Here is a 21,246-nt window from a genome sequence, read left to right on the forward strand (position 1 = left end):
AATATTCGAAAAGTTAATCCTTGACCCCGTAAACTGAAAAAAACCCAATAAAAGTGGTCTAATTTTCAAACAACCATAACTCCTGCAGTAATGAATATATTTCAATGAAACTTTTTTCTGAAGTAGAGCACATGAGTACCTACAGAAAAGTATTAGACAACTTTTCTGTAGGGCGTCAAACAAAATTACTAAAAATGAAAAACGAATTTTTAAGAAAAATCGACGGGGGGTAGGTCCCTAAATTTTTCGACGAAAAAAAAAATTTTTAATTAATTCTAAAAAAATTATTTTCGGTTGCGGTGGTCAATTACAATCATTTTTGGTCATTACACATACCCTCGAAATCCTACCCAGTTTCGAGAAAAAAATTCTTTACCGAAAATCTAATGTGAGGCCAGAAATGCTTCTCTGAAATTTCATGCGAATCTTTATAATGTCATAACTTCTGAACGGATTGGACGATTTTAATTTTCAAAAACGCAAACGACGCGTATTTAGATGAAGAATATGTACAAATCGTAAAAATATTCGAAAATTTGATCCTTGACCCCGCAAAATGAGAAAAACCCCATAAAAATGGTCCAATTTTTAAACAGCCATAACTCCTACAATAGTGAATATATTTCAATGAAATTTTTTTCTGAAGTAGAGCGCATGAGTACCTACAAAAAAGTATTACACAACTTTTCTGTAGGGTGTCAAATAAAATTATTAGAAATCAAAATCTAATTTTTAAGAGAAATCGACAAGGGGGTAGGTGCCTAAATTTTTCAACGAAAAAAAAAATTTTTAATTAATTCTAAAAAAATTATTTTCGGTTGCGGGGGTCAATTACAATCATTTTTGGTGAATAAACATACCCCCGAAATCCTACCCATTTTCTAGAAAAAAATTCGGGAAGGTGTGAAATTTTTCGACGGAAAAAAAAAAATTTCAAATCGTTTTGGAAAAATTATTTTCGGTTGCGGGGGTCAATTACAATCATTTTTGGTGAATAGACATACCCCCGAAATCTTGTGCATTTTCGAGAAAAAAAATTCTGTACGTTCGGAACTTTAAACGTTAATAACTGTTCAACAAAGCCTTCATCAAAAAATTGGTATTCTTGATTTTCGTCTTATTTTGGCCTCTAAAATCTCCCATTAAAATTTCTCCCTATATACATATGCTCATTCATAGGAATAATAAAAATGATTTCTTTTTTTTCAATAGTTGGAACATGATCAAGGGGACTTAAAACGTGTATTTACGTATAAATTTTTCTTTTATTATGGATTTTGCTTGTATGGATGTGCCTATATAGCTCGAAATGTAAAAAATGACGCGAGTACGGACTTCAACTGTTCAAGAGGAAGAAGGAAAGGCTCCCGTTCACGTTCTTTATCGAATTCCCGAAGTTGCATGAGTGCTGACCTAGCATAACATGTGGCTCGTGGGGTAGGAATGTCGGCTTTCCCCACCACTCCGTTAAACGCTAAGGAAGTTCGTCGTTTCTAGTGTCGATGCGATGCACTCAATTATGCGAAATCTGGCCACTCTGGCGCCACACTACTGTAAGGTTCAATCTTCGATGTGTTAATATCGACGATTGAACTATTTGAACGTTCAATTTGTTTCTTGAAGAACGAAGCTTAGCTTATCATAAATGATACATACATATTCTGAAACTACCATATTCTACGCCAATTTAAAAGTAATTAAACGTTCTACACAGTTAACTGTACCGAAATAGTCAAAAACTGCAATATTGTCACGACAGTTTTCGTACCTACACGTGCGTCTACTGCTATCGTAACCTAAACACAGGCTGAATATAAAAAGATTAAGAACTTCGTAAAGAAAAACTTTGGATTCAAAATGTTTCTTTTAAATTCAGTGATGTCTTTATGATGTTCCAACAAAAATGAGGTCTATTATTCCAAAAGAAATGTAAGTAATTCCGTATAATTACCTCGAATGTATTTGCATTATTTCCTTAAGCCCGAACCCTAAAGCCCAATTTTTTAGTGGTTCTCTGGAGTTTTTGTTTTCTTACTTTCGTAAATAAAATTGTTTAAATTTCTGTGTTATCAATTATTTCAGTGAAAGTTCGAATAAATTTCATTCGTAATTCTATGTTAAACTATTAACTTCTATAACTCTATTATTATTATTCTCTATTACATTTATTTATTTAGTTTTTATTTTCAAAACTTAAATTCTAGATTTGAAGTCCATGCAACGCATGGACCCTTTTACACTGGAGGTCACATCCAAGTATGTTGATTATAATTATTATTCATGTTTGGATTTTTCATATGATCAATAAAAAAATCTTTCATTACAGTGGAGTAAGGATGGACAATACATATTCTGCCAAAAACAAGGCATGGTTTCTATTGTATCTGTGAACAAAGATACAGCAGTAACATCTTATCTTGGAGAAAGTAATGACAATGAAGAAGATACAATTAACACTTTTACCCTGTGCAATGATGATGTACATATAATTACACATCATAAAAGCAGTCTTTTCAAATTATGGACCTGGAAAGGTAAAGGAAAGATAAAAATAGATTCTTGATAAATATATTTGAAACATTGTAATTTAACTTACTACTTAATGTAACTAATTTCTTATATGATAAATTCAGTGAGTTATACAGGGTGTTTGGCCACCCCTGGGAAAAATTTTAATGGAGGATTCTAGAGGCCAAAATAAGACGAAAATCAAGAATACCAATTTGTTGATGGAGGCTTTGTTAAACAGTTATTAACGTTTAAAATTCCGACAGTGACTGAATTTTTTTCTCGAAAATGCGTAAGATTTCGGGGGTATGTCTATTCACCAAAAATGATTGTAATTGACCACCGCAACCGAAAATAATTTTTTTAGAATTAATTAAAAATTTTTTTTTTCGTCGAAAAATTTAGGCACCTACCCCCTGTCGATTTTTCTTAAAAATTACTTTTTCATTTTTAGTAATTTTGTTTGACGCCCTACAGAAAAGTTGTCTAATACTTTTTTGTAGGTACCCATGAGCTCTACTTCAGAAAAAAGTTTCATTGAAATATATTCACAATTATAGAAGTTATGGCTGTTTGAAAATTGGACCATTTTTATAGGGTTTTTCTCATTTTGCGGGGTCAAGGACCAAGTTTTCGAATATTTTTGCAATTTGTACATATTCCCCACCAAAATACGCGAAGTTTGCTTTTTTAAACATTAAAATCGTCCAATCCGTTGAGAAGTTATGACGTTTTAAAGATTCGCATGAAAATTCGGGTAGACATTTCTGGCCAGAAATTATATTTTCGGTAAGGAATTTTTTTCTCGGAACTGAGTAGGAATTCGGGGGTATGTGTAATGACCAAAAATGATTGTAATTGACCCCCGCAACCGAAAATAATTTTTTCAAAATGATTCAAAATTTTTTAATTTTGAAAAAATTTTCCACCTACTTGAATTTTTTTCTCGAAAGTGGGTAGGATTTCGGAAGTATGTGTATTCACCAAAAATAATTGTAATTGACCCTCGCAACCGAAAATAATTTTTCCAGAACGATTTGAAATTTTTGAATGTAATGGTTAATAACTTTCTAACGAAGCCTCCATCAACAAATTGGTATTCTTGATTTTCGTCTTATTTTGGCCTCTAGAATCCTTTATTAAAAGTTTTCCCAGGGGTGGCCGAACACCCTGCATAATCTATTTTTGAAATGTTATTTATTTCAATATTTAAATAGATAACGATATTTTGTAGTAATTTGCTACGTTAATTGATGCTCCCACAGATAATAAACTGATAAAATTGTGGAAGTCTATGCACAAAGGTCCTGTGGTTCGGATTGCGCATTGTAGCGAAAGGAATTTAATGATTTCGGGAAGCAGCGACGGCATTGTTAAATTATGGGATCTGGAACGTCACGCTTGCATTAATAATCTAAAAGGAGTTACTGGAGTCGTCAGGTATCTGAATTAAATAAACTAAATTTTTTTTTTAACATTGAAAGCGTTTCAAAATCTTCTGTTCTCATGCTAATATTAAAGTATCTATCTTTGCAATTGAATCTCATCCCACTATTACAGATATATTCTATTATACCTAACTCAGTAAAATTAACATTCTTCGTTTATATACAATTTCAGTGTTCTGGCTTTCCATCCAATCGTTGAAAAGAACCTAGTTTTCGCGGTTGGAGACGATTTCAAGATCCATGGGTGGAACATTGTCTCCGGCAAAGAAGAAATGGTTCTTTCCGGTCATTTCAGCAAAGTTACTTCTTTGTCTTTTCACAAAGATGGAAATTTTATGATCAGGTAACGTTTCGAAACTCGTAAATATTTTAATTCCTAATAGATGTATCGAATCTTTGTGTTTTTTCTTTTGATACAGCTCAGGAAGAGACAGAGTGCTAATTTTATGGAATATTTCCACTGCGTTGTCTGTACGCGTCTTGCCAGTTTACGAGGAAATGGAAGACACATTTGTTTTATCCAGAAATATATCGTTACCTGTACCCGTGCATGATGAAAAGGATATTTGCGTGGCTGCTGCAGGAGAAAAAGGTTTGGTTTGGGCTGGGATAAATGGATACAAATATTTTCATTTCTTAAAGTGTTATAGGGCAGTAAACCATACAGTTGTTCTTCAAATATTTTTGTTTCGTTTTGAAATCTTCTCATTAGAGATTGTCACATTTATATTAAATTGAAAAATTCTCCTTTTCTCGCTCTATATACTCCCACTCGATAATTTTCATGAATGATAATAAGAAACAACAAATCAAAGTTCGAAAGTGATTTACCAAAAAGTAACTTGGTAATCGTAAAGTATGAGAACAAAATGTTATTTTATCTCGTTCTAGGAATCTGTCGACATCAAATTATTCTAATATAATATATTGAACGTTACTTAGTATATATATATATTTAGAAACACATTGTAAGATTTAAATTTTCGTAGGTATCGTGAGGATATGGGAAATGAGAAGTGGCAGGGAAATATATGCACAGAAAAATTCTATTTCATCTGCAGTGAAAGAAGGAGAGAACCTTTCGATTACTCGTTTGCTTCACAATGATCAAAACAATACTTTTGCTGTAGTCACGGTCGATCATAATATAATTGTTTATTCGTTGGAGACTTTCGAATGTTTAAAACAGGTAAACTTCTTCAATTTCTTGCATCTACTGTTTGGCGATAACTAAAATTTTGAAATTGATTGCAGTTAGTAGGTTACAGTGATGAAATTTTAGATATCGTGTACCTTGGTGAGGATCAGAGTCACATAGCAGTTGCTACTAATAGTTGCAACATAAAATTGTACAAAGCATCAAATATGAATTGCGAATTGCTATATGGGCATACTGATATCGTTCTGTCTCTTGCGACCACTCCTGCTAACGCTTATCTACTCATTTCTTCTGCAAAGGTGTGTAGAATTTCAATTTCAATTAACTATTAGGTTCGTTTAATAATTGTTTCAACGATAATTTGGTTTCTATGAACATCAAAATTGGGAAAGGTTAACGTCTTACATTAAAATTGGTATATACTTGTTTGTGCGGTCCAGCTTCTTCAAAATTGCGTTGCGCTCCACAAATTGTATCGTCCATATATCATTATTTTATTATAAAATGGCTCGTCAGATTTTAAATGATTATTTGCAATTTGCAGGATAATAGTGTTCGTGTATGGTTGATGAGCAAAGAAACAGCGAAAGTATCTTGTATCGCATCTGCAACCAGACACACTGCTTCTGTTGGCTCCATTGCAATTTCTCAAATGTCTACCAAATTTTTTGCTTCCGTTAGTCAAGATTCGTGTCTTAAATTGTGGAATTTGGCGAATGCTCTCGAAGTATCAGGAGGTAAATAGAATAATTGTTATTAATTACAGTGTAACAAGTAAAAGTACCAATTTGTAGAGTTTTTCATCCTGAATACAAATTTGAAAAATTTTTCTAACGTTTCCGAGTTTTTAAAAGTATGAATGTTTTGTAAAAATGCAGGATTTTTTGTACGAAGGAGTTTCTATTACTATTACTTTCCCAATATTTGATTTCAACGCCTGAACAAAACAAAATTTTGTTCCATAATGAAAAACTCTATAAACTCTATTGTTAAATACTAATCTGTTCGAAATACTGTACCAATTCCAGAGGCGTGCACCCTAAACGTAGTTCATACAGTGCTGGCTCATCAGAAAGACATAAACAGTGTAACCATTTCACCAAATGATAAGTTGATTGCAACTGGGTCGCAGGATAAAACAGCAAAAGTATGTAAAAAAGTAAAATTTTATGGAATTTATTAGCGGCGCCATTATTTTTTAATTAAAAATTTATGCTGAACATTGTAGTTGTGGTCGGCGGATGATTTGCAATTGCTCGGGGTATTTAATGAGCACAGGAGAGGAGTATGGTGCGTAAGATTCTCTCCTATAGATCAGGTGCTTCTAACGACTTCTGCAGACTGTACGATAAGGCTTTGGTCATTGACAGAGCTCAATTGCTTGAAGGTAACTAGAATGCTGTTATAATTTAATTCTATTTCTTAATTACGATACGAACCAATTGTTAATAGCTGTGATTGATCGATAGACTCTAGAAGGGCACGAATCATCAGTTCTGAAAGCAGAGTTTCTGACACATGGCATGCAGTTGATAACAGCCAGTGGTGACGGTCTACTGAAACTCTGGAGTATAAAAACATCAGAGTGTCTATGCACTATGGAGCAACACGCAGATCGCGTATGGACACTTGCAGGTACTACATCCTTTTCCATTCATATGATTCAAATTGTAGTATATTTATTGTGCTCTATTTTGGTAGTCAGCAAAGATGAAAAAACTGTAATCAGCGGTGGAAGCGATTCATTGATAGTTGTTTGGAAAGATGTGACTGAGGAGCGGAAAAGGAAAGTTGAAGAAGAAGCGAAGCAACTTGCACTGGAAGAACAACAATTGAGAAACTTACTCGAAGCAAATAAATTGAGCTCAGCTTTGATTTTGAGCTTGAAACTGGAACGACCTATGCAAGTTCTTAAAATCGTTGAAAGTAAGTTTCGTACGATGTATTCAACAGTGTTGTTTTAAGAAATAACAATTGTAAACCTGTAACTTTTTCCTAAGATTTTTACCTAGGATTTAAAATCTACTCTAATTACTTTTCTATTTTATAAAACAGGTATTCTAAAGACTAGTAATTACCCACTCATGCAAACAATTAGTGAATTGAAGCCTGTTTATAAGGAAAAGTTACTTAAATGCGCTACGACGTGGAATGCTAATAGCAAAAATTGTCAAGTGGCTCAGGTATGTGTAGAAATTAGGTCTATTAACGATTAAATGTAGATGTAATTATAATTATGCTTGTTTATGTTTGGCAGGTCGTTATAAACGCTTTAATGATGGACCTGGATAACGAAGAATTTCAAACTAAATCATCCTTTATGCTGGAGTCCATGATACCATATACTGAAAGACATTATTCAAGACTAACAAAATTATTGCAAAATTTACACTTATTTAATTATACGTCAAATTGCATAAAACCACATATCGTGTCCATAGATAGCAAAGGAATATAATTATTGAACATATACAATATACAGAATAATTCGATTATGCTTTTTACCCGCATTATCTTTTTATTTTTAATACTATTGCATGTAAATGCTATTTTTGAACTATTTACTAAATAAAACTTCTACTTTCGAATGTCCAAGTTCAATAAATTATCTCGAAAATTCGTTTATTAAACGACTTTTAATTTGAGTTTTAAACGACTGAAACCACCATGGTTTTGAACATCAAAATCTACAATTTGTCGTGACTATTATAAAAATTTACAATTTTTTCTTTTCATTTTTAACGAGGAGTGGCGTTGAGGAAATTGGAAGAACGATGAACATTAATAAATTTTCTAATAGATACCGAAAAGTTAGAAAGTTTAGGTGGTATTATAATTATGCACTGCACTTTTATGTATGTAGAGTATACGAATTTATCTCAAGTTAGTTTACACGTTTATTGTGTTTATTACCAACTTGAACGTCGGATTCTATTACACATTGTAAAAGAACGGGTGGGAGGAGCAATTAGGCGATATCTGACTCTCAGTGAATTAGTCTGAGTTCATTAGCGAAGCAGTAATGATGGACCTTAAGATGGCTTTGAGAAAAAGAGTTTGTAGATTGGTAATTTTCGTTTATCTGTTGCAAATGTTACAATTCAGTACGTCTACCATGTAAGTAACAATTTACTACTCGTTAACAATTTTAAAATACACGAATTTATGTCCAATAATAAAAGCAATCGTCGTAGAACAAGATCCGTGAAATTTTTTTTTGTTTCAATTTACATAAATTTTGGAATAAACAATTTTTAAAAAATTAGTTGTGATGGTCGCTATAATAAATATTTTTGTCTACTATAGGAATTGTTGAATTACCGAAACCATTCTGTTACATTTATTTAATGTTAACTGATGGAAATAAGCGCTAGGAATGAACAAAATTTCGTTTTTTTGGTTTTTTTAATAGTACATTTTGTGACTATGTTTTCTATTTGAATGTAAGTCATTCATAGTACTATGAAAAAAAAAGGAAAAGAATTATGTTTGGAATCTTGGTGCAGAGCGTAGGAATAATGTAAATAGTCGTTGATAAGTTGTACAAACGAGTGCACATTCAGGTGCCATAAATTAATTTGTTTATGTAAGCTGATAAGAACAAGTTCACTTGTTACGAAATTGCATTCTTCGAACTAAAACATTCTAAAAGCTCTTAAATGTTTAACTAAAATCACGATCTATGAGATCCGTTGCATCGTTCTATTTTTTTTTAAAACAATAGACACGACTTTGACAAATGGAGAAAAATAATTTTAGCCCTTTAATTAATTAACAATGTTAATTAATTATTTTAGTATAGTATGAAATATTAAAAATTGTGGAAAAATTCGAGTGTTGAAATTTCATTTTTTCTGTTAGTATATTATTTTTTTTTGGCATAAGAATTGAATAATAATTCCGCCAATTAAGTAAATATTGGATTTAAACGAGGTTTAAAGCAAATGTGCATTTTACAATCAAAAGAACAATATTCACCGTTGAAATTTGATATTTTAATATAATACCGAATATTAAAAATTTTGGGAAAATTTCGAAAATGTTAATAGTCGCAACAATTTCATAAATATTACAACTGATTAGGATTAAGATTAGAAAATGTACGTTTTATAACTGAAAGAAGGCGAAATATTACTTATCTAATGAGCAGATATTCTTTAAACAATTTTTTTAATATTTCTCAAGCTGGCAATAGTTATAAAAGTTTCTTTTCATAGTGATGGCGAGTCACATGCGTTGCAATTATGTCAGCTGTATTGTTAGAAAACAACAATGAACCATTTTTATGGGATGCTGGCGTCTGGAATTTTAATTCAAGGATCTTTTCAAGCAACGTTTTCCTCTAATATTCTGCATTAAATTTGGAACATTGATTCTCGTCTATTATCACGATTTGTTAGAAATTAAAAAATTGAAACTCGCTAATCACCGAATGAAATTGTTTATATCTGCTGATAGATTCGAAAAGTTATTCATTATGTTAATTAACAACGTTTAAAAAACAACAATTTTAAACACAATCAAGAATATCAATTTCTTGAGGCTTCGTTAAAAAGTTATTAAAAAATTTCAAATCATTCTGAAAAAATTATTTTTAGTTGTGGGGGTCTTTTACAATCATTTTTGGTGAATAGGCATACCCCAGAAATCCCGCGCATTTTCGAGAAAAAAATTCAGAAAGGTGCCTAAATTTTTCGACGAAAAAAAAAAAATTCAAATCTTTCTGGAAAAATTATTTTCGGTTGCGGGAGTCAATTATAATCATTTTTGGTGAATAGGCATACCCTCGAAATCCTGCGCATTTTCGAGAAAAAAATTCAAAAAGGTGCCTAAATTTTTTGACGAAAAAAAATTTCAAATCTTTCTGGAAAAATTATTTTCGGTTGCAGGGGTCTTTTACAATCATTTTTGGTGAATAGGCATACCCCCAAAATTCTGCGCATTTTCGTGAAAAAAATTCAGTACTGTCGGAACTTTAAACTTTAATTAACTTTTTAACGAAGCCTCCATCAACAAATTGGTATTCTTGACTTTCATCTTATTTTGGCCTCTAGAATCTCCCATTACAATTTTTTCCTCCCAGGGGTGGCCCAACACCCTGTATAAGTCAGTGAATGAAATTGTTTTGTGATTGTTTATAGATTGGAAAGTTGTCCAATGTTGAGTAGCAACAATTCTATGACACAAACAGAGCTTTTGCAAGAATTAACGAACGACTGCCGTTACGATAAAATGATTAGGCCATCAGGAGAAACGAATGCTACAGATCCAATTAAAGTGTACACTAGGGCATATATTTACACGATTAAATCAAACATGGCGAAAACACTGGTAGCTTGAATTACAATTTATATTATTTTTTTGCTAACAATGAAAGTAATAGTTTCGTACGTATTTGTTAATTTTTTTAATTTTATCGTTTAGTTGTCTAATGGTTGAAAAAATATTTATTTACAGCAGTTCGACGTACACATGATGTTGCAATTTAGATATCTGGACGACAGATTGAAATTCTCTGATATTGCGCCTAATTTGAGCCAAATATACGGCGGACAGCTCGCGTACAATTTAATTTGGACACCTACCGTTTATGTTTCCAACGAACGTAGCTCGACCATAATGGGAAACGGCGTTAAGGATCTACTTGTTTCCATAGATCCGTCGGGTATGGTCGTATGGAACACTAGGTTTGTAATTTTCTATATTTTATAATGAAGTATTTGTTCAAATTTAATCATTTTGTATAAGTATTTTTAAAATGTTTCTCTATGTACTAAGAAATAATTTTACTTAGACAATTTCTAACAAAGAAGATATAAAGTTAATTTAGTTTGTGAAAGATTGGAATGAATTTGGAAGTAGTAATTATTTTCTTGAGAATGTTTCAGATATTCCATCATTTGGAAATTCCCCGTAGTTTAGAGGTTCTCCAAACTACGGGGAATCCCAAACACTTCTAATTAAACTATTATCTCCATATACATTTATTATACACATAAAAATCATAAATAACAATATAAGAAACAAATCGAATAATTAAAAAGTATAATAAAATATTACTCAATATATCATTGCAGTCCAAAAATCATTTTAACAGTATTATACTTTGTTATACAATATTAATTTTTACTTAAAATATTTTTTTTATCATTGCAATTTCGAAGACATTTGTGTAGGTTTACTTATATAGATCACCCTGTATATTGACACGTAACTAAATAACTTTTTATAATATAATAAAAATTCTACTTTTATTATCGTAGATTACAAGCTACCCTTAATTGTGGCCTTCGTTTGGAAAAGTTTCCATTTGATGTTCAGGAATGCCCGCTTGTCTTTGAAAGCTGTACGATGATCACTATTGTTGTACTACTACAATGTCAGCTATTTTACACTACTGTACGTCTAGGAAATGAATGGAATTTTTACCTACAGGGACGCACAACGTGAACGATATGATGCTCTATTGGGACCAAGAACCAATCATACTCGCAGACGAACTGCATTTAACCGAATACAAACTCATCGACAAGTGGGTTAATACATCGGAAGTCTTCTACGCCACATCGCAGCAACATTATGGCCACTTTGGCACGTAGATCATCACTTGCACTCGACAAACATTCCTTTAAAATTATTTTAAGTAACCATTTTCTTATTTACAGCTGGTAACTTCAGTACAATTAGCATAACTTTCAAGTTGTCGAGAGAGATGGGATTCTTCATGATGGACTATTATATACCATCTATACTGATTGTAGTCATTTCTTGGGTATCATTCTGGTTACATATGGATGCAAGCCCACCACGAATAGTTTTAGGTAATTTAAAGAACAAATGAAACATTTCTAACATTGTTACTTGGAAGGTCATAGAATTGTAGATCGTTGGAGCAATTTTTACAAGACATCCAATATTAAGAATCTAAATTAATGTAATCTCGAAGAAAAAAAATTAAGTCACACTACTATTTGTCCAATGCAAAAGTGTCGACAATATTGTACAGAATATTTAAAAAAACGATCAAATTTGAGGAATGTATTTCATCGTAAAAACAAAGAGTCGTACTGAACTGAGGCCCAGAAATTCTTTCTTACCAAATCATAAACACTTTCTGTTTGCAACGGAAAAGATTAACTACAATCTATATTTCCAGGAAGGAATTTTAACAAACATAGACCGAGAAACGCTTTCTTTCCAATTTATAAATACTTTCTACCCAAATAGAGATGATTAACTACAATTTAAATTTCCAGGAACGAACACTATTTTAACGTTCATGACCCTTGCATCGAAAGTAGAAAATTCGTTACCAAAAGTTTCATATATAAAGGCCAGTGAGATATGGTTCTTAGGTTGCACGATATTTTTGTTTGCAGCAATGGTTGAATTTGCTTTCGTCAATACAATCTACAGACGAAAGTATGATACATTAATTTTTTAAATCAATTATTATACCTAATTACATTATTATTTACCTTGTATGTGTATTTATAGGAAAAATGTGCCTTTGAAGAAGGTAAATAGCAAATATATATTAAAGTCCACGCTGACGCCAAAATTGGCACGGAAACAATTTCAAAAAAATACTACAGGCTTGGAACGATCGCGATCATGGTCTTCGCTTGATAATGCAAACAGTATCGGACAAGATTACACGAGTCAGAATTACCTGACTGTACACGTGAGTTAATAGATAATAATATTTTCTAATGATAACTAATTAATGGTTAATTAAAACGTTGAGAGAAACGTACTTCCTTATTATAGAGTTTTCCAAGCACTCTGAATATTCCTTCTGTGAAAATTGACGAAGACAGAGACCAGGAATGCTCTGTAGAGAGTATAACTTCTGTGAATAGTACTCCACCGCCAAAATCTTTCTCAAGAAGGGCAACCCTTGCACAGTTGCACAACTTTACAACTATGACACCGCAAGAAATTGCACAATGGATCGACAGGCGTAGTAGAATAGTATTTCCAGTTGCTTTTATCATATTTAATATTCTTTACTGGTCTTTTATCTGGATATGAGGATCCAGTGATTAAAATTGGATAAGTTTGACCAGTCAAATAATATAGCTTTTTAATTAGACTAAACAATGGTTACTAGAGAATTAAAGAAAATATCTGTTGTATAATTTATATTTGTTTTTGTATTAGGTACATAAAATGTCGAATTTGACAAATTTTTACTGTTTTCAGATGTATATTTTATAGTCTTTAAGAATTGAATGAAAAAAGTTACTTTATGATAATTACTTACCGATGTTATAGTATTTACAGACACCGGTTATCGATATTTATCACTTAACGACATTGTCACGGTCCTGATTGCATTCTCAAGCAAAGATAAAAGCAACGCTTGTTTATTCACAGAATACCGAAGGATCTGATTCATATTCTCACGCTCTTAACCCACACCACTGATTAGTACGCATTCGGTTCAGATTAAAACGAACCGCGAATTTCCTTAGCTTGATCTTACACGATACTTGCCTATTTAATTATACAGCGGAGGCATCTTTACTTTAGAGAAGTATCTCTCATAGGCAGCGTATCTGGCGTTTGAGGGGGATATTTTCCAACGAAGGGGTGGGTGCTGGGGCTTCGTGTTGATTAGGGATTATGTCGTCACAGTAGCCATAGATAAGCTGAAGCCAGAATAATCAAATTTGTATTATGTTTTAACAAGATTATTACAAAAACAAGAAACCTTCTACTATAATCTATTGTTATTTTGTAGATTTATTTTATTAAGGATTTCGTCTACATAAATAATAAATGATGTACGAAACACGTCACAAAAATATTTTTACCTTGACTTGTACATCTAATTTTGTTTATGATTGCTGAATTTTTAAATGTTTCAAAATGTCAGTCGTTTTTTGCAAGTTTTCTTTAGCTTGGCGAGCAATTTTCCCTTCTGGAAGGACCGTCGGCTCAAGTTTTAATAAATTGTAAGCTTCGACCAAACGCTTCTTCGATTCCTATTGATAAAAAGAAAAAAAAGAATCAGATAGAAATATAAAATAATCTGTCCTAGTTAAAACAGAATAACGTTGCACGTATTTTTATAGTGAACGGAGGGACATCGAACCAATGAAAAGAAATATTCGTACAAACACATGCCCAATTCGATCCTCTTTTTAACTTTTTCTCCGTAAAGAGAACGAATACTTTCAGTCGAAATAAATCTGTCGTTTTTGTAACAGTAAAAATTTAGATTTACCCGCAACAATACCAAAGTATCTTCTTCTGGGTGTCTTTTGCTGTAATTCGCGATGGCTGCGTGCATTTCAAAAAGAATTAACCCTCGTATTCGATTTTCGGCTAGAAAATCAATATGAATTAGTTATCTAACATTTGTATACACGAATATTTATGCAATTATCGTTAAACAATAAATATTTTTTTAATAACAAAAAAAAGCGTACACGCATTGATTATATTTAACAGCACTAGAAACAACACTCTGTTCTACACGTTTTCTATTATTATTCATTACAAACTTCTGTTACGTTACCGGGCGCAAGAATTCTAAGTAAATTGTCGACATTTTTGCATAGTTCAATTTTCTTCACGAGGAGATCCTCTTCGACTGCTTGTAATCCGTTTTGTTGACCGATTAATTGAGCCAGAGCAATATTTATATCGGTATTGTAAAAATGATTCGGATGCAGCGTGGTTTTATAACGATCCAGAAACGTTTTACACATGCCAATATCATTTTTCTTCATTGCAGAGAGATCCATGCCAATCTTTTCTAGAATATTTTCAACCTTTTCATAGGGTACTGTTAATCCACATATGGAACATATATAATCTGTTTGTTCTTGATGGAGAAAGGTTTCAGGCAGCATGTAACCAGAACAGTTGCTAAAAATAGTTACAGCTCTAAGAATTTTCATTTAAAATCTAAAATGAGGGTTGTACATTGTTAAATATTATAAATTTCCATTCGTTTTTGATACAGTACATTCATATGTATATGTGTGCAATTGTTTACAAACGTTAGACATCAAATCAAAACATAAATTTTCAATTAATCTTAATATTTGCTAATTATAATATTGGCAACTTACATTCCACTGCATTTAATGGCATTAAACATTGTTCCAAATTCTGTGGGATCTTTGCATCTGTCACAGATGCAATCGAAAAATTTTGTTTCAGACAAATGGTGCCTTCTGTTTGTAGTACCCCATAATGGATCCGTATAACAGATAGAAATATGATCCCCTACGATAGTAAATCATATCCATAAAACTGTGTTAATCACAGAATTTCAAAGAATAAGTGGTAACTATTGAAATAATTCAATAACTATAGAGTTCGATGCCGCTTGGCTTCCAAGGATTGGTGGGGATAACTGCGGACGCTTAAATGGGCAAAAGTACGGTCACTTAAGATTTATTAAAAAGTCAAGAAAATTGTGTGCCAGATTGGACTTCATTGGTATCTTTAAACCTTATTAAACTTGTTAGGACGTTTCAAAATCTCTGACTGTTGAATTTAGTTCAATAAAATAGAATTACCTTTTGTGATGTGCACAGCAGCATGAATGATCAGCCCACCTTCGTTCGTAAAGCTTTTTGAAGAATTTGCTTTGCAGGAATGTTCGAGAAACGATGCCAACTCGTAAACTGCAATGTACGGTCGTTCTGTGAGAGGAACTTCGTGTCCATTGACCTAAAATTTAACGATAATTTTAATGTTCTGCTTTATTAACTATTAAACGAACGATTTAAATATTTTGGAAAGTTAATATAAGGTAAATATTTACTTCAGTGGCTTTGGCAAAAAAAAAGTTATATTTCAAAGTTATAGACTTAAAATTTTAAGAAACTATATTATCCGTGAAGCGATCCCAATGATTTTTGAGTATGGTATAGAGGATAAGATTGTGAACAACTTTTATGTGAAGAATAATTGTCACTCAGCCTCAGTTTTCGAGATACAGTAGTGCCCACATAAATGACCGGGTTCTTGCCCATATAAATTACTAGTTATCCCCATCAATTCTTAGAAGCGAAACAGCTTCGAACATCAAGCGTGTCGAGTGTAACTTGACGCCGGTCGTTATCAATATATTGTATACTATACTATGGTTTCGGGTGTTAGCTATTGTATCTCACTCGCACTTATCCTCTTTCCTTATCTCCGGTGAATTCTGAGAACCAACCATGCCCATCGTGGGGTTTCAGCTGGTAAAAGTCGGGCACTACGCGTGGGCCCCCCTTCAGGAGGGGCCCACGGGTGTCCATGAGGGTTTCCTCAAGTTGCAAAAAAAGTTTCCTTTTGTACAACCATGAAGTTTAAATATTAGACAATAAACACCTACACCCCTCTTACAATATACAACTTTCACACTTAAATGAACAATTTATTAAATTTCGTACCTGCAAAATACCAATGATGTTTACGATCTCTTCTTCGGAAATGTCCTCCGTTTTAAAAAATCTTTTAATAAAATACGCGACGCTCGACGGTTTCTCAAAGTTGAAGACTCCCTTTTCTTTTAGTACATTCGAATGACTCTCGAGCGACAATAATTTTTTATAATTCTCCGAATCGTTGCTTTTCATAGACAGTGTTCTTATTACATTTATACATTGATAACTCGGATGTGGATAACCAAACTCTGTTATGGATACCTGAAATATTCCATTCTTCTTAATAAAATAACTGGAAATGTTAAATCTCTAGAGTTTCAGTTGTGCAAGATAATGTGGACCAAGACTTCGGATAATCGAAAACTTGAATAATACGGAAAGATTGACGGGTGTTTGCAAATAATGAAATAAAATTACGGAAAACATTTTCATCGAATAAAACTTGTTTCAACATTACTTTTTTTTCTTCAAAAACAGTACATCCAAAAAAACTGGTTATACGAATATACGGATGCTTAAAGAATCAATGAAATATTGATGCAACAACCGATTTAATTCATTTTCAATGGAATATTCACCTTACTGTCTCTGCGAGAAGAAGTAAAGTCACATTCCAAACCATGATCTTTACAATTTTCACAAAGTGGCCATCCACATTTTATACACGGAATTGCGATGTCTTTATCTAATACTGCGTAGCATCTAAGGCACACCGGGACGGAATTGTGCATAGGCCCGGAAACCAGAGGCCGATGGTCTTTGAGAATAATTTCTCCCACTTTAATATTTCTTGTGGCCACATAGTAACGACCCAGCGTGGGATTTTTCATCAACTTTGAAACAAAGATATCAAATTAATCGCAGGCAAAGGGTTTTCCAATTAGATCGATAGAACGTTCAATTATCTAACCACCATATTTGTTATTCGCTTGGTTAAGTTACATGGCATTTGTATTTAGTAATGTTTGATAAGTTGTGGATAGATATACAATTGTTTGACGCGATGAAATTATTAAAATTTGTTAATAAATTTCTTGTATGATTCGAATAACATTTCTGATCAACAGAATTCGCAATTTGTCGTTCGTTGGAAAAATTTGAAGTCACTGGTTCGTTTGTTGACCAATAAGTTCCAACATATCAATGTAATGCAAGAAGCAAAGAAAATATTGTTACTGTAGGGGAAAGCTTTGCTGAAAATTCAAATTTATCAGTTCCAAGTGCGGTCATTTAAGTGGGCAAAAGTGCGGTCACTTAAGTGGGCACTACTATACAGGGTGTTCGGCCACCACTGGGAAAAATTTTAATGGGAGATTCTAGAGGCCAAAATAAGATGAAAATCAAGAATATCAATTTGTTGATTGAGGCATCGTTAAAAAGTTATTAAAAAATTAAATTAAAAAATTTCAAATCATTCTGAAAAAATTATTTTTGGTTGCGGAGGCCAATTACAAGCATTTTTGGTCATTACACATACCTCTGAAATCCTACCCACTTTCGAGAAAAAAATTCGAGTAGGCACTGAAATTTTTAGACGAAATTAAAAAATTTCAAATTATACTAAAAAAATTATACTTAATTACGGTGGGCAATTACAATCATTTTTGGTCATTATACATACCCCCGAAATCCTACGCATTTTCGAGAAAAAAATTCCCTACCGAAAATATAATTTCGGGCCAGAAATGTCTGCTCGAATTTTCATGCGAATCTTTAAAACGTCATAACTTCTGAACGGATTGGACGATTTTAATGTTTAAAAAAGCAAACGACGTGTATTTAGATGGAGAATATGTAGAAATTGCAAAAATATTCGAAAAGTTGTTCCTTGACCCCGCAAAATGAGAAAAACCCCATAAAAATGGTCCAATTTTCAAACAGCCATAACTCCTACAATTGTCAATATATTTCAATGAAACTTTTTTCTGAAGTAGAGCTCATGGGTACCTACAAAAAAGTATTACACAACTTTTCTGTAGGGCGTCAAACAAAATTACTAAAAATGAAAAAGTAATTTTTAAGAAAAATCGACAAGGGGGTTAGGGGTAGGTGCCTAAATTTTTCGACGAAAAAAAAAATTTTTAATTAAGTCTAAAAAAATTATTTTCGGTTGCGGGGGTCAATTACAATAATTTTTGGTGAATAGACATACCTCAAAAATCCTGCGCATTTTCGAGAAAAAAATTCAATACGAGCAGAACTTTAAACGTTAATAACTACTTAACGAAGCCTTTATCAACAAATTGGTATTCTTGATTTTTGTCTTATTTTGGCCTCTAGAATCTCCTATTAAGATTTCATTACATTCGGTTGAACGGTTTTTGAGTTATCACGTACATCAGTGTACCGTGCACACTACTATGTGATTTAGAATAACGCCATTTTCTCCGTTACAAATAAACATAGACATTTAAAAATAATTGTTTTCAAAAGTTCACGAAATGATTTATACATGGTAAACAGGTAATTTCGACTAAACACACACATTTCCAGTAAAAATTAAGCTGTTTTAATTTCAATCATACAGCACGCAGTCTCGCATCCCTTCACTTGCTTCAGTTCCGACGTATTGAATAATAAAATTACATGAAACTTCACTTTTGAATCGTCAAAAATCCACGCATCAATTGTTGCTTGTGAGTTAACATCTCCAGCAACGAGTGTCGGCTTTACTTTCTTACCATTCACGAAATCCCAAGCGTTGGTCCGAATAAGCGGTGTCCATTTGCATCTTCCGTCTGTCGTAATTCTTCCACGTTAATTTGTCGATTCTTATAACACCCGCTGTAGCCATTGTTTCACAATAATATAGAAAACACACAGGGCAGATCGTGATCAAAAAATGAGATACAAACAACCGACGTGACACGTGCAGATAACCTCACTTTGCTTCGACGAGACGCGAGACAGTTTATTTGAAAAGTTTCAATCTGTTCCAAATAAACACTCGAATTCACGAACATTTAGTATTGCATACACTAGTTTGTAATTGTACTACAAATTACAACACGACGCGTGTACGTAGCAAACGGTTTCGAGATACACGCACATCGTTCGAGTGTTCAGAGTTGACTGATCAGACGAACGCGTTAATTTCGCAACGACGAATCTTCTATAGCGCCTGCGCAATGGCATGTGTCTGCTTTTCCCCACCATATATCCATATGTGTCGATACACATGATATCGGAAATAAAATTAAATTAGTTAAGTATAAATGTATAATTATTTATTTTATACTTATACTTAATAAGTATAAAGTATAAATAATAAAACAAACTCGAATAAAATCAACTAATTGCAAATCTTGGTAGGAAGCTCACGATTGGCTTATTTCTCTTAGGACCTGCAATTTCACACCAAATGAACGAATATTTATATTCGTATCAAAATTTCGATACATATGAACTGAGCATTGATATATACAATTAAATTAAAATGTAGGGTTAAATATAAATATTTTGTCAATATAAACAATTGTTAAATAGAATATTTTTCGAAGGAATTATAAAAGATATTAACGCAATATTTATTAAAAAGCAGATCGTTATGCATAATCTCTGACCTTGAACGGTTTGCAGATTTCTATGTGTTTCTTCCAGTCTTCTTTCTGATGCTGTTTACTACAGTAATGCACATTTTCGCACGCGCTACACTTGCAGACCGCAATTTCTCCACAAATTGCGCAAGCAGCGTTAGATTCCATTGGCAAAATTTTCGAAAATTCTGTTCCCATAGAATCGAAAAATAATTAAAAACAAATTATTGAAAATTATTTGTACAACATGCAAAGAACGTAGAAATGTAAATACGAATTTTCTGTAGGAAATTAATATTTATAACGCACTATTTCTCGAAACACAATACAAGTAAAAAATCAAACATTCAAGTAAATAATTTTCTTAACACTTTTGGCGAGTTTAACAAAATTTCGATCAATTGTTTCAATTACAAGAAAATAATTAAATTCAAGTAAAGTTAGTAAAAGTCGGAAGTAGTCGAATTTAATTAACTTGAGATATTTTACATTAACGGAAATGGGATTTAATTAACATACGTATACATTAGATCGATCACAAAATAGATCCACACTGATTTTGATTAATTCGTTTATTCGTATAAAGCCGGTTGTTTAAAGAAGTAGTCGTCCGTTTTCACGAAGAAACAATCAGTAACTAAACTGGCTTACTTGGGAAGAAGTTGAATTCCTCGTTAGGCTCTATTTATAGATCAAGGAGGATGTATACTTGCTAATGCACGCGTACTTGTGTACTTAACAGCCTATTTATTGTCTAGATACATTATTAAGACTGTTAGTATTATACATTCATGATTATTTGAATAGATAAAAGAAAATTAAAAAGCGTGCACCAATGTCAGCGATATAAAAATGATAAAAAAATTAATTTTAAGTTTAATATTTAAAATAGTAAAGACTATACTTTATTTAGACATAATAACACATAATTAGCTAAGGAACCTTTGGATAAAATTGACTATTCGATTGTGTTTAGTAAGAAACATAATAATATAATGGGATTTTGAGATCCTATAAAAATGGGCCGGAAAAATAGATTGGGTGAAAGATCTACTCGTATACCTAGTCCCTGACAATACTCTAGAATCTTTGATGAATCGATGAGAATCAAACTAACCTAGCGAAGAAGCTCTATATTCATGATGACCTATGCAAAGCGGATCGCAGCCAATTAGCTAATATTATTTAGTTTTTAATTA

At 32.5% G+C, this 21,246-nt stretch overlaps 3 protein-coding genes across 6 annotated transcripts; 2 read left to right on the top strand and 1 right to left on the bottom strand.

The window, feature by feature from the left end:
* Positions 1 to 1,469: 1,469 nt before the first annotated feature.
* Positions 1,470 to 7,710, top strand: LOC143347536 (transducin beta-like protein 3). Of its 2 annotated transcripts, XM_076776762.1 has the most exons (15): positions 1,470 to 1,929; positions 2,205 to 2,256; positions 2,327 to 2,534; positions 3,774 to 3,948; positions 4,129 to 4,299; positions 4,376 to 4,548; positions 4,946 to 5,145; positions 5,211 to 5,414; positions 5,660 to 5,852; positions 6,144 to 6,262; positions 6,344 to 6,502; positions 6,585 to 6,750; positions 6,817 to 7,041; positions 7,171 to 7,298; positions 7,373 to 7,710. In XM_076776762.1, exons 1-15 carry the CDS (start codon positions 1,904 to 1,906, stop codon positions 7,571 to 7,573), a joined length of 2,400 nt encoding a protein of 799 aa, XP_076632877.1. In that variant the 5' UTR covers positions 1,470 to 1,903; the 3' UTR covers positions 7,574 to 7,710. The 2 variants fall into 2 exon arrangements, with proteins under 2 accessions (XP_076632877.1, XP_076632878.1); XM_076776763.1 differs by lacking the exon at positions 2,205 to 2,256.
* A 97-nt stretch (positions 7,711 to 7,807) lies between these two features.
* Positions 7,808 to 13,149, top strand: LOC143347538 (pH-sensitive chloride channel 2). The gene is made up of 9 exons (XM_076776768.1): positions 7,808 to 8,232; positions 10,257 to 10,446; positions 10,573 to 10,802; positions 11,379 to 11,461; positions 11,551 to 11,706; positions 11,781 to 11,936; positions 12,372 to 12,537; positions 12,613 to 12,799; positions 12,886 to 13,149. The coding sequence occupies exons 1-9, from the start codon at positions 8,138 to 8,140 to the stop codon at positions 13,147 to 13,149; spliced, it is 1,527 nt and encodes a 508-aa protein (XP_076632883.1). The 5' UTR covers positions 7,808 to 8,137.
* Positions 13,150 to 13,630: 481 nt separating this feature from the next.
* On the bottom strand, positions 13,631 to 20,703 carry LOC143347537 (SET domain-containing protein SmydA-8). 3 transcript variants are annotated; one of them, XM_076776766.1, is made up of 11 exons: positions 20,567 to 20,703; positions 20,075 to 20,235; positions 17,090 to 17,344; positions 16,518 to 16,772; positions 15,654 to 15,807; positions 15,201 to 15,357; positions 14,837 to 14,994; positions 14,642 to 14,752; positions 14,348 to 14,448; positions 13,935 to 14,105; positions 13,631 to 13,769 (listed from the first exon to the last, which is right to left on the bottom strand). In XM_076776766.1, the coding sequence occupies exons 2-10, from the start codon at positions 20,213 to 20,215 to the stop codon at positions 13,959 to 13,961; spliced, it is 1,479 nt and encodes a 492-aa protein (XP_076632881.1). In that variant the 5' UTR covers positions 20,216 to 20,235; positions 20,567 to 20,703; the 3' UTR covers positions 13,631 to 13,769; positions 13,935 to 13,958. The 3 variants fall into 3 exon arrangements, with proteins under 3 accessions (XP_076632881.1, XP_076632880.1, XP_076632882.1); XM_076776765.1 differs by having other exon boundaries at positions 14,642 to 14,994; XM_076776767.1 differs by lacking the exons at positions 20,075 to 20,235; positions 20,567 to 20,703 and adding an exon at positions 19,193 to 19,633 and having other exon boundaries at positions 14,642 to 14,994.
* Between the last annotated feature and the right edge of the window lie 543 nt (positions 20,704 to 21,246).

Source organism: Colletes latitarsis, chromosome 11 (genome assembly GCF_051014445.1).
Source record: "Colletes latitarsis isolate SP2378_abdomen chromosome 11, iyColLati1, whole genome shotgun sequence".
Classification (NCBI taxonomy): domain Eukaryota; kingdom Metazoa; phylum Arthropoda; class Insecta; order Hymenoptera; family Colletidae; genus Colletes; species Colletes latitarsis.

Bases quoted from the DNA above. Each gene is read 5' to 3' on its own strand.
- LOC143347536 (XM_076776762.1), top strand. From the start codon at position 1,904: ATGAGGTCTATTATTCCAAAAGAAAT. The intron at 3,949-4,128 runs GTATCTGAATTA...ATACAATTTCAG, and splicing joins GGAGTTACTGGAGTCGTCAG to TGTTCTGGCTTTCCATCCAA. The intron at 5,853-6,143 runs GTAAATAGAATA...TACCAATTCCAG, and splicing joins TGCTCTCGAAGTATCAGGAG to AGGCGTGCACCCTAAACGTA.
- LOC143347538 (XM_076776768.1), top strand. From the start codon at position 8,138: ATGATGGACCTTAAGATGGCTTTGAGAAAAAGAGTTTGTAGATTGGTA. The intron at 11,462-11,550 runs GTACGATGATCA...TTTTACCTACAG, and splicing joins CCCGCTTGTCTTTGAAAGCT to GGACGCACAACGTGAACGAT. The intron at 11,937-12,371 runs GTAATTTAAAGA...TTAAATTTCCAG, and splicing joins CCCACCACGAATAGTTTTAG to GAACGAACACTATTTTAACG.
- LOC143347537 (XM_076776765.1), bottom strand. From the start codon at position 20,215: ATGGAATCTAACGCTGCTTGCGCAATTTGTGGAGAAATTGCGGTCTGC. The intron at 16,773-17,089 runs GTGAATATTCCA...GGAATATTTCAG, and splicing joins CTTCTCGCAGAGACAGTAAG to GTATCCATAACAGAGTTTGG. The intron at 14,995-15,200 runs GTAAGTTGCCAA...AACTATTTTTAG, and splicing joins GCCATTAAATGCAGTGGAAT to CAACTGTTCTGGTTACATGC.